The sequence below is a fragment of the Porites lutea genome, chromosome 1, assembly GCF_958299795.1.
Source record: "Porites lutea chromosome 1, jaPorLute2.1, whole genome shotgun sequence".
Classification (NCBI taxonomy): Eukaryota; Metazoa; Cnidaria; class Anthozoa; order Scleractinia; family Poritidae; genus Porites; species Porites lutea.
Window position 1 is genome coordinate 30,059,585 of NC_133201.1, and position 17,722 is coordinate 30,077,306.

The window sequence follows — 17,722 nt, forward strand, 5'->3', positions numbered from 1 at the left end:
GATGAACAAAGGAGGCCTTCAAATTCTGACCCTGTTCAAAAGAAAAATTGTTCATTTTTTTGCAAGTACCCTGGCCTGTATAAGACATCATAAGACCCTTTAAATGGCTTTCGGTCCAACAGGATGCTCTGTTTGTAACGCTAAGTACTGTATTTATTCGATTAACCGCCCTGGGCGCTTATTAAATTTTTGGACCTTGAGAGGGGGCGCTTATTCGAGGTGGGCGCTTATTCGAGGCTGGGCGCTTATAAAATTTTCATCCTTTTCAACAAGAGTAGTATGTATGTTTTGCAACAAAACAGTAAATGGTAATAACAAAACGCGAAGATGTAACAAAGCAAAGTTTCTGCAAAACACTCTGAAGAAAACTCTGTCTTCGGGGAAGTCTCTTATTAGTACTTATTCCTTTTTTTGAGTGGTAGGGGGAAGTGGGTGGGCGCTTATTTGAGTTTGAGTGGGAGTGAGAGGGAGGTGGGGTGGGGTGGGGGTGGGCGCTTATTCGAGGCTGGGCGCCTATTAACTTTTTCCGTCTTTAGGATGGGCGCTAATTCGAGGTTGGGCGCCTATTCGAATAAATACGGTAGTAAAATCCATATCCTGCTCAGCGGCCCATACTAAGGGAGCGCCTGCGTGACTTCCGTCAATACAGGGTATAATAGTGCTATACCGGTAAAAACGCGATTGCAATAATCTATTTTCAACTTTCTCAAGTTACCTGAGATCAGGCATAATTTTTGTTTTGCCTTTTCAAAATGTGCTTGGCAGTTTAATACTATAAGCCTAGTGTCACGTCCAAGCGCGACACACGACAAACATCATTGTCTGTCATTTTGTAGCTCATTGTAGGGCATATTTTAACTCATTCAGTAGCACATTGTAGCTCGTAGTAGCTCATCGTAGATCATTGTAGGTCATTGTAGGTTATTCCTTGTTTTAGTAACTACGACACACGTCCCCTGATCTTTTTTTTTTTGTCTTTTTCTAACATCTTCATTTTAGCTCATTACAGCAGGGTCGTAACATGGTATATGGGCTCAGGGCTCAAAGCCCAAAATATGACTGGGATCAGGACTCAAAGGAAAGGGCTCAGGGCTCAGAAGAATGGGATCAGGGATCACAAGGCTTTTGAGGCCGAATCAGGGATCAGGTCTATTACACGGTCTAAAAATCTCTTATCACAATATTTTTCCGCTTAAATAATAAGGTTTGTGTCCACAGTATTTCCTGGCCGAGGTACATTACCTATTCTTGCTTCCGGCTGGCGGCAGTTCCTGTCATACGAAGTCCTGGTTGTTTGACGAAAACATGGTATCATATTCTTAATTTATTTATTGTTAAGGGCACCGTAATATGAATCTCAAGTCACTTTTCTCTCTTTGTAACGCAACTCCTCAACGCGCTGTCAACGCCAGAAGGCAGAGAAAGCGATTTATACATACCTTTTTTTTGCGAGAAATGGGGAAGAAAAAGGACAAAAAGAAATCCTGTGACAGAGAAAGGTACGTAAGTACTTCCTTGACTGATTTACTCCTGACAAGGGTCCAAGCATAGAGTTTTCCGGTCGATCAAAACATAACAATACCGCCAGGACAATAGACAAACCGATTCATTGAAAGTGGAATTTACTGTATAGGTCCCGATTGCCTCATCGCCGCAAGCAAGTCACAAGGCGACAATAAATCAAGGTTCGTATTTTTTGACCAGCAACTTAACTCTTAAAAGTACTTAAATAATTAGAATGGACGTCAAAAGTAGAATACAAAAGTACAATGAATTCCCGCGCTTTGTTGCAAAATAAATGCTTTCTCGCAATTTAATAAATCTGCTCCAAATGCATGGAGTTTTAGGGTCATCTCGAACTCTGATGAGAAACCGAGATCGGTTCACCTTCCAGTACTAGTATTGGGCCGGGAAAGTAAAGGACACATTCCATTACTGTATAACTGATAAACGCTTGTATGATAAATAGTCTGAAATTACAGTGTAGAATCAGTGAAAATAAGTGGAACACCAAAGGTTTACCTCGGTGAAAATAAAAGTAACAAAACCTTAATAGTTTATTTTCTTTAGTTTTTTTTATAAAATAAACGGTTGAATTAGTGAAAGGAATGTTGCATACTAGATACAAGTAGCAGAGTCTGCAGTCTGCAGGAATTTAATATATTATAGCACTCAGCATGAAGGGCCACCAGTAAGGGGCCCACTATTTGATTTTTGAGCAGGGGATGGGTTAGTTTTTTCATGCAAGATTTTTTCAGACCTCATTCGTGTAGTGGCTATTTTGTTTTGTACAAAATTTACAGACTTTAGTGACAATATTGATCTACAAGAATTTTTTCTGCCCTTTGGGCTATTCGGCCTCGGCTTATGCAATGGTTGGCCCCGAAAGGTATCACCACCTTAGATTTGGAGCCTGAATTTTTTAGTGGAGTGACAACACCAACTCTGAACGAATACGCATCGCGGCGGCCCAGCTGCCTTTTAGAATCAATAGAGAGGCTCTACCAATCCTCGTTTATCTTTTATACCGGTCCTCAAAGCCATTACACACAGAGAAAGCTGGGTCCAAAGGCACCGGAATGGCTTCGAAAGTCGCACGGCAAGAGTAAACCTTAAGGAGGATATGGACGAGGAAACGAGCGCGGAGGGAAAGGAGCGACAAAGAAAGGCATTGCAGAGCTTTGCGAAGGAATTCGGACGGGGTGTACGACAGCAACGAACAAGAGGGAAGACCAAAGAAAGTGCTGGTACACTTCTACTTGCTCTGAGTATGTTCAGAAGGAATGCGTCGGCATATAGAGAAGTCGATCTGCTGAAAGAGGTTCAAGGGAGTGAAGTACAAACTACAGTTCAAGACGCCGCCGAAGAATATGAGATTATCTATTCAAAAGGCGATGTAGTTGCTCTCAAGCACAATTACAAGAGGTATATCATCCTTTCTTCCTTGCAGTTCTTTTAAAAGATCTCCACCATAACGGTAACGCATTCCTGGAAGATCACATGGCTGGAACAGTCAGAGGAAGATCCCCTTGTATACCAGACTGGCCACCGTGACGATAGAAATTCACCTGAGCGTATATCATCGGGAAAGTTCAAATAATAAAAGATGGAAACAACTTCTGTTTGAGCTGCCTTGAAGAGCAACGCCTAGTTGCATTGCTCCATGCAGGGGTCAGTTGAATCAGATGATTCACCTGCGTCCGGTGGTCACGAAGAGGAAGGGGAGCAAGCTCCGGCGGACAACTTTTCCGAGCCAATTATATTTGAAGCTGGAAGGAGTAGGTCTGGAAGACCTACAACAAGATATGTCCTCTGACAATCTACAATGGTTATGAAGCCAGGAAAAGCCGTTAATGGGCTTGACACAGAAAAGCTGTTAAACTGTGGAACCTCTGGCTTGCATCATTTAATTTTTCTACTTCATGTAAAGCAGGTATTTTGTCACTGGTAATTGATCGTGATCCTCATTGTAACACAAACAGTGTGTGAGAGGAAATTCGCATAAGACTACAACATCAACAGGGATAGCAGAATAGAAAGCTCTGATAGAACCTTCAACTTGCACTAAAAAATTAAAGTTAATGTTTTTCTCATCAACCCATTTGAGCATGTTCTATATTCTAAATTTGGAGATAAAAAAAGTTGCCTAAGTAAGAATTTTGTGTAAAAAACATGGATGGGATCAATTCTTTTATCAGGGCTCAGGGATCAAAATTTTGGGGAAAATGGGGCTCAGGGATCAAAATGAAGGAAAGAAAATAGGGATCAGTGGGACCCGGATATACCATGTTACGACCCTGCATTACAGGGATTACACGTTCGGTCATAGTAGCTCATTGTAGGTCATTGCAGATCATTGTAGATCATTGTAGATCATTGTAGATCATTGTAGGTCATTGTAGGTCATTGTAGATCATTGTAGGTCATTGTAGGTCATTCCTTGTTTTAGTAACTACGGCCCACACAATCTGTTTGTGTAGCCGATAGTTATTTTATAGTAAATTTACTGGATTTACCGTTTGCTTCACCTATAGCGATATATCGCTAACTATGTATATAAATCAATGATAAATAAACGCTGAATTACCTTGCCTGTGGTGTATAGTCGTCCTTTTGCCTCAAAAGCGGTTTTTTGAGCGATTTTGAATGAATTTGAGTTCGCCGTTGACTGTTCCATATAATTATATAGAACAGTCAACGGCAAGGGATTGCTTTGCTTTCTTGCTTTGCCATGCTGTTGCTGTTTGATTAGGGCACTTGGGAACGAGCCTGCTGGAACATTACATTAATCCACCCTGATCACAAGTTTTCACTGTGAATCGCAGTGACTTGTAGGGCGGAAAGAAATTGCTTTGCTTTCTTGCTTAGCCATGCTGTTGCTGTTTGATTAGGGCAGTTGGGAACGAGCGTGCTCTTTATTACATTAATCTATTTTGTTGAGCCTTCCCATTCGCCTCTTTCGATTGCCCCATTTTTCTCGCAGGATTTCATTGCTCTAGACTGCAGAATAGTAGGTTTTTTTCTCAAAATCAGTAAAGAAATCCGTAAAGCGTGGCTCAAGAGTCTTACGCGCGCGAAGCTCGCGAGCCTCACACGCCCGTATGGCTTGTGAGGCGAGAGAAAAAAAAACCGTGTCTCTCCCCAGTCTCGCTCTCTGTTTTCGGCTTCGTTCAAGACCTTTTGTTTGACTGCTCGCGAGTACTTGAATACGCAAAAATACGGACTGTTTTGCAGATTGTCATTGCTCCGAAACCACAAAACGCTTGTTATGCAGGCTGCTCTCGCAGACCCACAAACAGCGGACGTCGAAAAGAAAACGAGAAGGAAGCCGGAAGGTGTGAGGCCAAATTGTTTTTGCAAAAGGTTACAAGGTCCAGTCTACTTCTCGTTTCTTAAATGGCGAGTAGAAGGCCATCTCCTGAACAAAAATGGCAGTTACTGAAGGGTGAATCGTTCAATGTTAACACAACAGTATTTGCCAAAAAATGTGCTAAGAATCCGATTCTATGCGCATTTGCAGAGAGCCCGGCTCAGATGCATTGCCTGGACAAGTTCTAAAAAGAACAAATATAACGCAACCGTCAAGTTTTCATTAAGCACTACTCAAACGCCACAAGTCTAAAACCACGATATTTTCGGCAAGGACCATTCACCAGCTTGTGGTTGGTCCTCGTCCTTGGTTTACAAGTAGTTTTTTGTTCGAAGGTCAGTTCGCTTCAGCTGTGGCCTCTCTACTTGGAAATAAGCATTTCCACACTCATATCATACGGGGAACGTAGAACCACTAAGGACCACTACGTACACGTCTTACGACTAAATCATTATTTTATTTCATTCCACGCTATTTTTTAACTTACAGCTAAAAATCCTAAAGCATTAACCAAATGGCTGAGTACTGACTGCCTACTGCTAAAACTATTATGGATCTTATAGTCATAAAAAGAGTTATAGTCAAAAGTTTTGGAAACAACGTTTTGACAGTGCGCACATCCTTAGTTTATGCTCTAATGTTTATTCTTCAAAATAAATATAATTTTGAAGCATAAATGTTAGAACATAAACTAAAGATGTACTCAGTTAAGGCAAGCGGTTAACAAAATCAGGATCAATGTAACATTCTGAGAAACAGCCCACCTACCCTTCAACTAAGTCAACTTCTCAGTAAGGAAAAAATCTGATTGAAGGAAGGGGTTAGTGGAAAGATCCCTACAATCTTATATTGATCTGAAAATTCTTAAGCAACAACGACAGCAACGGCTACGAAAACGACACTTTAAAAAAAGTGAATTTGCGCTACTTCAAACTTAATCGCCCTTATCCCATCTTGTTTAATTCGTCAAATTTTTGCAGATATTTTTGGAGTTGAATTCTAAAGGACTTTCTCAAAGTTCAGGAAAAGAAAAAGAAAAGTTGTTGTCTTATCTTGTGTTCCCGTCCTCGACGAAACGTGAAAATAAGCATTGACGTTGTACTCGTGGAACGACAGCAAAGAAATGTACAAAAAAGCGTGATGTACGTGAAAGGCGATAAATTTTGCTATCCCTGTCTGCACTCGGACGCGCGTGCGGTTCCCTATCTGAAGCTCCAACCTAGCCAATTTTCCTTCCCGTGTAACTGGGTGACATGGAATAGTCGCGAAAACGTTTTAAAGATGCGACGTTTTATTGGCATCGCCGTTGTCGGATCGTAACGTAAAGTTTGCCTGTAAACTACAATAACTGACAGGTTTATGGGACACCTGGAAAGCCCCTTAGTAATTACAAATCAAGTTTATATTGTATTGTTTAAAAATCTAAAAAAGTGACGCTCTTATTTTAATATGCCCTTAAGGTTTTTTTTAGCACTGTAATGGAAAGCTATTGTTTTATACACTTGGCTTTACCATGTCGATATGGTTTTGTTTCGTTTCTTGTTCTTTTCTTTCCTTTGTTCTTGTTTTTTTTTTAAAGGCTGATAATTACCTTTATTCTGATTTTAACACATGCTTTATTCCATGTGTTTGTAAGAACAATAACAGTTTAGGACGCACCGAATAATCTCTTTCTGAAATAGGAGTCTTAAGGTGGCTCGACTGGATTTTTTGGGGTTGATACCTCCCAACTTTGAGCATTAACTACGTCGGCATGAGTAAAGATATGGAAAAATTGTTACCATAACTGTATTATATAAAGATGAAAATTTCTTATGATCTGGGTTTTATTGCAATCGGAGTCGCCATGGCAACGTAATGACGCCATTACGTTTTTCATTTATCTTTGTGTTTCTCTGTTCCAGGAGTTTTTTGAAGAAATCGCTTTAGTGAGTATGTACCTGCTATAATTGCCTCCATTATAGCGTAGTTTGAACAAATTCTATGAGAGCGTTTTCGAAATATTTTAAAATATAGTTTTAAGAATAATAAAAACGGTGAAATAGCATGCTACCTACACAATTCGCTAATATTTTAAGAAAATGATAAGCTTTGGAAACGAGGCTTTATCTCATAGCGGTTTGATTCCATTGAAAACTGCATACGAAAAAAGAGGGGAATTGCTCTGGGCGATCGCGAGTAAGAAGAATTTTATTAACTTGCATTCAGCTGCTTTTGATACAGTTTTTGGACGTAATTTGGTCCATGCCTAAAAATTTCGCATTTTTCCAAAAACCGCTCGATAAATTTTTTTATGAATTCGACAATTCCGAGATCAATTGTCAAGAAATATTTCCTGCAAGTTTCAAGAACATTGAAAACAGGGAAGGCTTTTAAATAGGGCCTCAAATATAGCCAATTTTTTCCCCAGATTTTGTGTTTACAAGTGAGCGTCCTCATTATTCACTGGCATTGTTTTCAAGTTTCCTATACACGTGCACATTTAGCAAAAAGATAGAATTTGCATCAAAAAGGACCCTCGATTAAATCTCCGGGATATGCTAATTACCGGGTAAAGAGATTAATGATATATTATAACATCAGAGCAACTCTTTGTGAGAGTTTCTGTGATGTTATAACCCGAGTAAGATAATTAAGTATTCCATCCTACACGATGAGCCGTGACGTTCACCATTTCGGCTCTCACTGCTGTCTGTGACGACAAGCCAATTATTAGCATACTCCAGATATTTCTTCGGAAAGTAATCGAGAGTTCTTTTTGATGCAAATTTTTTAACTTTTGCTAGTTGTGCACGTGCATATGAAACTTGAAAGCAATGCCAGTGAATAATGAGGGCGCTCACTTGTAAACACAAGATCTGGGGGGAATATTGGTTATATTTGAGGCCCTGTTTAAAAGCCTTCCCTGTTTTCAATGTTCTTGAAACTTGCAGGAAATATTTCTTGACAATTGATCTCGGAATTGTCGAATTCATAAAAAAATTTATCGAGCGGTTTTTGGAAAAATGCGAAATTTTTAGGCATGGACCAAATTACGTCCAAAAACTGTATCAAAAGCAGCTGAATGCAAGTTAATAAAATTCTTCTTACTCGCGATCGCCCAGAGCAATTCCCCTCTTTTTTCGTATGCAGTTTTCAATGGAATCAAACCACTACGAGATGAAGCCTCGTTTCCAAAGCTTATCATTTTCTCACAATATTAGCGAATTGTGTAGGTAGCATGCTATTTCACTGTTTTTATTATTCTTAAAACTACATTTCAAAATATTTCGAAAACGCTCTCATAGAATTTGTTCAAACTACGCTATAATGGAGGCAATTATAGCAGGTACATACTCCCTAAAGCGATTTCTTCAAAAAACTCCTGGAACAGAGAAACACAAAGATAAATGAAAAACGTAATGGCGTCATTACGTTGCCATGGCGACTCCGATTGCAATAAAACCCAGATCATAAGAAATTTTCATCTTTATATAATACAGTTATGGTAACAATTTTTCCATATCTTTACTCATGCCGACGTAGTTAATGCTCAAAGTTGGGAGGTATCAACCCCAAAAAATCCAGTCGAGCCACCTTAAACAGTGAATATTTAATGTTGTTATACATTGTAATGGCTATCTGTGTTCTCATTGGCTATCAGCCTACAGCTAATTTTGGAAATCAGCGCAGCCTACAGATAAGTTAATTATCTGCTAGCAGATAACTGACTAATCTGTAAGTTGCGCGCCTAGTGAATGATTTCCAATAACAGTATCAGTTCAGGTTCCTTGGTACGGTGTGTATGTCGTTATTTTCTTCGGAACAATGTATAATAAAACGATTATTAGATTCGGTTTTTTGTGATATCCTAATTAATCAAGGTCTCGGTAAGTGCTATCAACCTCGGCCTTATCTCGACCTTGACTATTCCGGATGTCACAAAACTGTTTACTATATAGCTTGCTTAACCCACCCTAAGTTGCATTATTTGCGTTCTAAAAATGAATGAAGCAAAGTTTAATTATTTCAATGGATAATAAATGCAGGAAGAAAAGAAAGCTCGCAACCAAAAATTGGACCAACCCCAACAATGGACAATTCGATGCGCTCTATACTACTAATATTTGCTTCTAGTCTAGACAAACATCAAAGTACTGGATGGCATACCTTTACGCGAAAAAAAATAGCATGATTCCGGAAGACACTTTAGCAGTGGACGTTTCGAAGAACTAGTAACGTAGCAATATTGCTGTGTTCCTCGTAGCGTACAAGAACGAAAAGTTATCGACGTAACCATATTTCGAGAACTCGTACAGATTCGTGTTAGTGAACAAGAACCGGAAAGTGGCGTCCGGAGCAAGCAACAAGGATATGCCAAGTGAAACTTGGTCAAATAGCACGTTCGATTGACCATATTCCAGAATAAGATTAAATGGCTTAAACTCTAAAATCACTTGTTTTCGCATTCATTGCATGGTAAAATCCAGAAATCTGGTGGAAATTAAAAATTATGATGGATGTATCACTCCAATGGCCCAAAAATTTGCGATCGAAGAGATTTGCAAAACGTTCTGCTTATTATATTGTTATGATTCTGGAATCCGATCTTTGGAATGTACCCGCACTGCCTCATCAACGTTCTAATGAGATAAGTCATTCTATCCTACTTAAAAATCAGTTACGCCCAGTTATTTTCGTAAATAACAGATGAGTGAAAAATTAAATACATTGTTAAAAATAACAGAAATAAATTATTTAGAGAGGTTTTCAACCTCTTTTAAAACCTTGTCTTTTTTATAACACTATCAAACTTTTTAATCCCCAAAAGGGTCTTGAAACTATACAATTATAAGGAAAAAATTGAAAACATGCGCGCTGTTCTTTGTATCTATTATAAAATTTCTCCTATTCCTATAAGCAAATAAAAAATGCCAATTTTTACGGTTCTCTCCGCAAAACTTATAATCAACCTTGATCGACAACCGCCAAATAAATAGTCACTGATATTTCAGCACTTCAGTGTATAGTACATTACAAATTTAACTTATTTGATCACAACCGGTGACGTCATTATGCTTTTTGTGATAAAACGTGATCTGTTCGTTGCACCAATCAAAATCAAATTGCTATAGTGTTGGTATTAGTGGTTTTACTATTTATACAACAAGAAGAGCTAATGAAATGGCATCCGAGTGGAATTACAAGAACCAGAATTCGAGTTATCGGGGCAAATTTCAGTGAAATTTTGATCAAGGTAAAGGAAATTTAGTTCGAGTTAGCGAGGAGTACTAGTTAACCGAGTATAAATGACTGAAACGTGGGGTGAAATCCAAGGGAAATGGGAGTTGGTGCGAGCCCCGGAGAGTTAGAGTTAAAGGTTCTTTTGTATTATTTGTGGTATCCAACCTCCCGTGAATACTTTCAATCCCGAATCACGCCCCGGTTTTGCTTTAAAATCCCGCATCCCGAAAAACTTATTGGGACCCTATTGGTCAGTATCCGTATTAGTGTTATATACGGTACAACGCTACTTTAAAGTCATAGCCGACGAGCAGGCTCTCAAGTTGATTTCACAGTCGCTTTTCATAAAAGATATCCCAGGAGAATGCAAAAATGTCAAGATATTGCAGCTGAAATATTAACAAAGAATCGGTCTGGGGGGGGGAGGGGGGTGTTGCCAGGGGATTTCTAAATATCAGTGGCAACTTACATATAAGTGATTAAAAACTCTGGGTACGACTGGCCATTTTCAAAAACAACAAACAAGGAGGGGTTGGTTTTGTTATCACAGCAGGAGTCAAACAAAACGAGAGGAGTAGAAGGGTCTTTGGCTGGTGGACGAGTCAGTGCGCTATCACCATTGGTGTAAGAACCAACCAATACTCTAGCCAAGAACATTTGTTTGTAACTCCTAGATGTAACCTGACTCGAGGAGTAGCGATGGGAATAGTTTGCCTTACAAGCGAAATAACTTCCCTTTCCATACTTTGTGCCGTGCTTGCCACACATTCGCCAGTCAAAACCCTGCTGGCAGATGGCGTCGACGGTGTTGGATTGGGTTCCGTGGAACAGCTGCCTTTCTTCAGGTTCTTTGCCAGCCTTTTTGGCCATGCGACCTTTTTCCCTAAAAAGGAAAACAAGGGTTTTGTCTTACTTTTAACTTTGCCTAGTCCCCAGGCCTCATTACTGCGAGTTTTTGAGTTTTCCAGCCTTTTGTTTCGGATACGTGACCGAAATGCATTGACCAAGAAGGCCTGGGAAGACGCCATGCAGGGACTAGGCAACGTTTAATTAGCACAAAACACAATTAAGGTTTGAGATCAGGGCATTTTCTCCCAACCCAGTAGGGTCACTATCTGAGCTACAAACGGCGACCAAATTAATTGACACAGACTTTCCAATGTTGTTCAGATACTGTTTTCTTCCTCTTGTAGATATCAGATGGTTAATTACTCGTGTTTTACACCCGCAGAGTCTGAAATGACGCAAAATTCATGCCCTATCAGATGAAGGTCATCAAAACCCTACGAAATTTTACTTTCCTGGAGCCGTTTACAATCGGCACGGAGACCCAATTAATTGACGCTGACTTTCATTTCCCCTTACCACTCCCATGCAATGTTGTTCCGCTGTTCGGGCGACAGGTACAAAACAACGAACACCCCAAATGTGAATGGAGGGGAGAGGGGACGGGTGTGGAATGGAATGTTTTGTTCTCTTAAGTTATCCCATTTGAGAAGAATGCCTCAACAATTTTGTCGCAATAACACACCCATTCTCTCTGACGACGACGTCAAATAGGTTGACGAGCTTGTCGTAGTATGAGAAAGCTACCGCCTAAGGAATCCCTGACATGGGCAGGAGGATATAACCGTCAAAGTCATTGGGGAAACGTGAAGGCAAACTGTTAATGACAACCTGCTTGTTTCCGGGAATTTACGCCAAAGTTTCAGAGTTGGCAATTTGAGGAATTTACAGAAACCATAGCTTTTTTCATTGTATTGGTTTGGATCGCAACGTTAACAATCCAGGTCTGTTTAAGAGGAATTATTATATGAGGTCAATAGAGCATAAAGTTGCTTATATCTCCTTCAACAGGCTGAATTTTAGCAAGAGCCACATTTTTCATCTTTCTGGATATGCCAACCAATCTGATAATTTCACAAATTTAGTTTTTGTGACGTTATCACTACTCTTCTCTATTGCGGAAAAGGATGAACAGATTTTTCAGTGGAAGGAATGACATTAAAACCACATACTGGGTGTATCGTGTCCATAAGTCTGGGTTCTGCACTCGCTCTATCTTGAAAATCATGTGATGCCCTTCCATGGTATCCTGAAATTTCTTTTCTGTCCTCTTGTATTCATCAGATATGGTTTCCAGTTTTACATATGAGAAGTCTTCACCATCAGAGAGCGGACGCCAGTGAGATGGTAGACCATCAAGTTCTGATGGCGCTGAACTTGATTTTGGACTGGCCAAGGCAGTTGCTCTACGTCTAATTAAATAAATGACCAGAGAAGTACTAAAGTTCAGCAACTGTTAAAGCGTGAAAACAATGTCGTTCTACTCTTTTGCTTACATTTCCCTTAATGCTAGCGATAGCGACGCGGTGATTGCCATCGCAGAGAGGCTATAGCGATTGCGACGCAGTGGTCGTGATCGTAATAAGGTTACGACCGTACCCTGCAAGCAGACGTTTCTCCCTTGCATAGCTTTTAGCGTTTACGAAGTCATTCGCGTGGCTGTCTGTGCCGGGAACAGGCATCAACAAATCTGAGTGCTGGACAAGTTAGGAAGAATTCCCCGACACCACAAGAAAGAGACCCTTAAAATTAGTGAACTCGCCAAGTTTGAGGGTGATACGTTTTAAGCGTTGGCCTGGGACCAGGTTCCGCATTGGAGGAATAAGGAAAAAAATTAAATCGGCGATCGAAGCGCGCCGAGAGGTAATCTGGGGAGGGGAAAGGGTGGCGGAGCCTGGAGACGTGCCTTTAATACCGCTGATCCGCCCTCCAAGAATTAACTTGTCATTAAAATGTCAAGACGTCAAGTTCACATCACGGATGTCAGCGTAAGCTTGTGATATCGCTTTTGAAAAAACAAAAATGAATTCGAGATGAAGTAAGAGTGCCAGCAAAGAGAACTACTAAACTTCGAGCGCCAACTGGACTAACACTAGCTTCGTTACAGAGGAAAATGCGCCGCGTGCGACCGGTCGGAAGAACACAGAGAACAACCGAATAGATTCCCAAGGAGATCCCAGATTGCTTAAGCGCGGAAAGATATAGCTCCGCAAAGGAGTGAAAATTTACAAGCCTTTGTTTTCCCGTTCTAGGTGTTCAGATCGTGGGGAAAGCGCAACGAGTTGTGAGTAGAAAAAAAGAGCTTCCCTATTCTTCCCGCTCTCTTACATCGCACCATACTACACTACCCGAACGCCTGGAACAGGCTAGGCCTGATCCCGGGGGCCGGGGGGGGAGACTCCGCATATGAAAGGGGTGGGGATGCTCGTCGTTTCGCTTAGGGGTGTAAATTTCGGATTTTGGTCTCACTTAGGGCAAAACAGCATCGTATTTAGCCGTGAAGGTCTCGTTTAGGGTAGCACGCGAAAAAATATAAAAATATATATTTGATATGTATATTTTGAATTCGTTTTATGTACGCCATTCATATAATCCAAGTTTTCTCATTTGTCTGTGTTTTAACATGGTCTCTTTTAGGGGTCAAAAAAAGCTTGGGCCACGCCCAGATCAGTCTCTTTCAGGGGTTTAATTCAAAATTTCCGACGAGCAGCCCCACCCCTTTCATATGCGGAGTCCCCACCACCCGGGCCCTGATTACCTTGCATGGAGCAATAGCTTAAAACAGTATGGTATCAATAAACAGTCCTAGTGTTCAGCTTTAGTATACAGTACCTCTGAGCAATGTCTTTCATATTCTGTTTGGTCACAAACTCAGCAGGCCTCCTTCTAACTGGCCTTTTGGTTTTATGAACATCATTTTGTTGGTACCATCCTTTGAAGTACAGAGTGTAATGGTGATGAGAGGCACTAAAGGAATGACAATCCTTATCTACAAAGAAGAAAACGTGAAATAAATTTCAAAAAAACTGTTCTCTTGAGCTTCCTTTTCTGAAGGAAAAACATAAATTAAAGATTGTAAAAGGAATAAATAATAAATTGTTTTTTGTTGCTGATTAGAGATGCAGGGACAAGTACAGGAATTTTTTCATTGGGGGTAGGCAAACTTTGTTTCAGAGAGGACTGTTGATTTTTTTGTAAGTAAGGTACACATTTTTTATTGTACCTCAGCTGCAGATGTGTTTGAGTGCAATCTGAAATCAAACATTCATCCGTTATGTATGGCATGGGCTACTAAAATTATTCCCAAGTAAGACAAAAGGTTTGAAATCTATATGAGAAATAAGGAACTGATTTTAATAAGAAAATTACAGGAGAGGGGAATTTCTTACCTGCTGTGTATTCCCTCTCAAGACATTCACTACTGGTGGTGTTAACTGCATGTCCATCAGATGGAGCGTCATATGACTGCCACTTTTTGTCTTCATCTTGCCAGTACCAATGCCACCTGGTGCTGTACACGTGGCCTGCTGCAGCAACCACAGATGACACAGTAGACAGTCGTCGAATCTTGGGAGACTTGCAATTCACAGCTGATAAGAGCAAGGAATAAAACATCTTCACTATTAATTGTTCTGTAAATCCCTCTTCGCCCCATGTAAGGGAATCTGGAATCTGGGAAAATCTCGCTTATGGAATCCGGAATCCCTGGTGTTGGAATCAGGAATACAGCTCAAGGAATCCAGAATCCCACCAATGATTGAAACCCAGAATCCAAGTTCCTGTGACAAAGACTGGAATCTAGAACCTGGAATCTGGAATCCACAGTGTGAAATCCAGAATCCAAGACTGTCTTGGATTCCCCTACGTAGGGCAATACCCTATTTCCTTAGAGCTGTTCAAAGGATTCACTTTTAAGTCCAGCTGCTTAAACATATTTTTTCACTACTTGTTACTAATATCACTACTACTACTTTCATCTGCTGCTGCTAGTAACTACTAGATTAATACTGTACTTTAAAAAATCCCTCTTCCTCTATGTCTCAGTGCATGTATACTCTTTGAGCCCAGTTTGTACGTCAGATTTTGTCTTTATAACACACTATGTACATGTTTCAAACCCTGGCTGGGGTACTTAAGGAAAAGTTTAGCTGATTTTGTGACCCTATACTAGACCAATCTTCCAAAAGTCACTATCTTCCAGACACTACTGAGGACACCAGCCCAGCTCAGTAAAAACAAAGCTTACTAAGATGCTGGTAAATTTAAATTTGCTAATTTAATTTTTAGTACCAATTCATAGTTTCCTTTGTCTAGACTATTTTTATAATCAGTTTTCCAGAATATTGATACCCTATTCTAGACCCAAATTCTCTAATTTCTATACCCTAAATCGGGGCTGTCGCCAAGATTTCAAGTTGCCGGTAAAATACAACAAGTAGGCAGGGAATCAGTCAGCTAGGGATTTCTTATGGTTCTACTTTTTCCTTTGAAAGTAGCTGGGGCCATGTTAGTAGCCTGCGGGAATCCCGATTCCCACCTCTTAATGAAAGCCCTGCTATATCCCAGACTAAACTACTTTAAGAAAACTATACCCCACACAGCAGCTGAACATGCCAGTATAGCCCATATATGGCAGTACCTCTCAGCTGTCAAACGTGATATAATTTGTTTGTAACTTTCAAATAGGAGATACTTACCATCATCTGGTAAAACTGGTTCAGCAGTCATACCATCAAATTTAACATGATGAGGAATTCCTCTGATCGTTACTCTACAGTTACCTTTCTTAACATCACAGTAGGTATGCTCTAGCATTGTATTTAGATCACTTGAAAAGCTCTCCCACTTTTCGCCATGTACAGAAAATTCCCACAGGTAAGGTAGCTCTGTGTGTTGATGGATACAGTTGTTGCCATAGTTACACTTGCCACGCAGATTAAATCCGCAAATTTCAGTGTCCTTTTCCTTTTCATTCTTTACTTGGGTGGTGGGAACCAGGGAATTGAAATTCGTTGCTTTGGGAAATACTTTAACGAGGTTTTCAACTTCAGAGCTTTCACTGACAGCACGCTTTCTTTCCCTGCCTTTCAAGCGCTGAAGCACTTTCAGCTCACTGATTCCATCCATGTCATATTGTTTGAGCACTTTTTTGTTGTGAGGGTCAGAGAAATCATGCTCCCTTTTACAGCCTTCGCCAAACTTACAATCTCCATCAATGAAATGTTCACACACGTGCAAGCAATGACAATTGTCCCCTTTTTTACAGGTCGCTTTGTTATAGAATTTACAAATCTCTGGAACAGATCTTTTGGCAGCAGCTCGTGGTAGCTCACTTTCATCAACCATCATTTTGAAAATCTTTTGTAAAAGGGAATGTGAAGGATCCTTAGTTAAGAAACCGAGGCGGAAGTGATTTAGAACACCAACTGTATGTTCGTCACCATAATTGTGAGATCTTTTGCACTTTAATCCGAATTTGCAGGTTCCCTTGATAAAGAAAGGACATAAATGAAGAGCACTACATCCTTTTGCAACACATCCGCCCTTTTCTCCAGCTCGAGTACAAAACTCTAGTGGTATATCTAACTTAACCATCACTTTCGATTTGGACTTCCCTATCTTAGCCTGACTAAAAAGCTGCGGAAAGCGTTTCACGAATTCCAGTGCTCCGAAATCTGACACAAAACGACCGTTGTTTGAACTGAGTTGCAGTACTAGACCCCCGAGTTCTAATTCTCCTCCACTTCCCAGGAGCAGGTCTATCATTTCCTCCAATGCTTCTCTCGGTGTGCTGCAGTTCGCCATGTTTCTTTGTTTGCTACTTCCGCATCTATGAGCCTGCACTATTTTCATCAGTGGTATATATAGTCGTGGGAATAGAGGGTGGAGCCTGGGAAGAGCCTGGGTGGGGTCGGGATAGGGTGACATTTTATATAAAGTTTTGACGAGATCAAATTTTGGGGAATTTCAAAGGTAAAGTTGAAGCATCTAACAAGCTTCGCCTCTGTCTTTTGTTGATGTGTAAGGAAGACGAGTAGAAAAGATCAGCAAAACTGAAGAGACCTCCCCTATCATCATCCAGTATGACCATATCTACATCTTTCTATACCGTAAAATTCCAAAAATAAGCCCCTCAAATTATAAGCCCCCCAAACTCGTAACGCAAAAAACCCTTAAATTGCCTCTACGAATATAAGCCCCTGGGGGCTTGTACTTGGAAATTGCCCTCAAATACGAAATAAAGCAAAGCAAAAACATATAAATTTTTGTATTTGCCAAAGAACTATTACGTGTGCCAAATGATTGTAGTCAGAAAGTGTCACAGTTTATTGCTGTTAGCGTAGTTCCCCTTCACTCTTGTCTCGGATTTCCTCTGTCCATGTAGACAAAGTACTTGCATGGTTGCGTTTTAGAGAGGTCTACGTCATCACGGCAAGTTTCAGTAAAAACTGTCTGCAAATTACTGACATTAATTCCCTTCCAACTATGTAAGCTAGCCTAATCGATTTTAAAACGCAAATTTTCCTCCAGGTATAAGCCTAGCCGATTTTAAAACGCAAACTTCTCTCCGTATATAAGCCCCCCTGAATATAAGACCCTCAAAAAGGGCCTTTGAAAAACATAAGCCCCGGGGCTTATTTTCGGAATTTTGCGGTGTGTTTAAATATATCTAAAGTAGCGAAACGACTTGTAGCAAAACGACCGGATACCGTTCTTGACCCTGCCTGCGGCTCGACGATCCACTTGAGTTTTGAACGTTTTCATGTCATTTCCATGGTTACT

At 40.4% G+C, this 17,722-nt stretch overlaps 1 protein-coding gene across 1 annotated transcript; it reads right to left on the minus strand.

The window, feature by feature from the left end:
- Positions 1-10,356: 10,356 nt before the first annotated feature.
- Positions 10,357-16,750, minus strand: LOC140947953 (protein mono-ADP-ribosyltransferase PARP12-like). The gene is made up of 5 exons (XM_073397181.1): positions 15,637-16,750; positions 14,329-14,529; positions 13,772-13,928; positions 12,112-12,351; positions 10,357-10,976 (listed from the first exon to the last, which is right to left on the minus strand). Exons 1-5 carry the CDS (start codon positions 16,742-16,744, stop codon positions 10,559-10,561), a joined length of 2,124 nt encoding a protein of 707 aa, XP_073253282.1. The 5' UTR covers positions 16,745-16,750; the 3' UTR covers positions 10,357-10,558.
- Between the last annotated feature and the right edge of the window lie 972 nt (positions 16,751-17,722).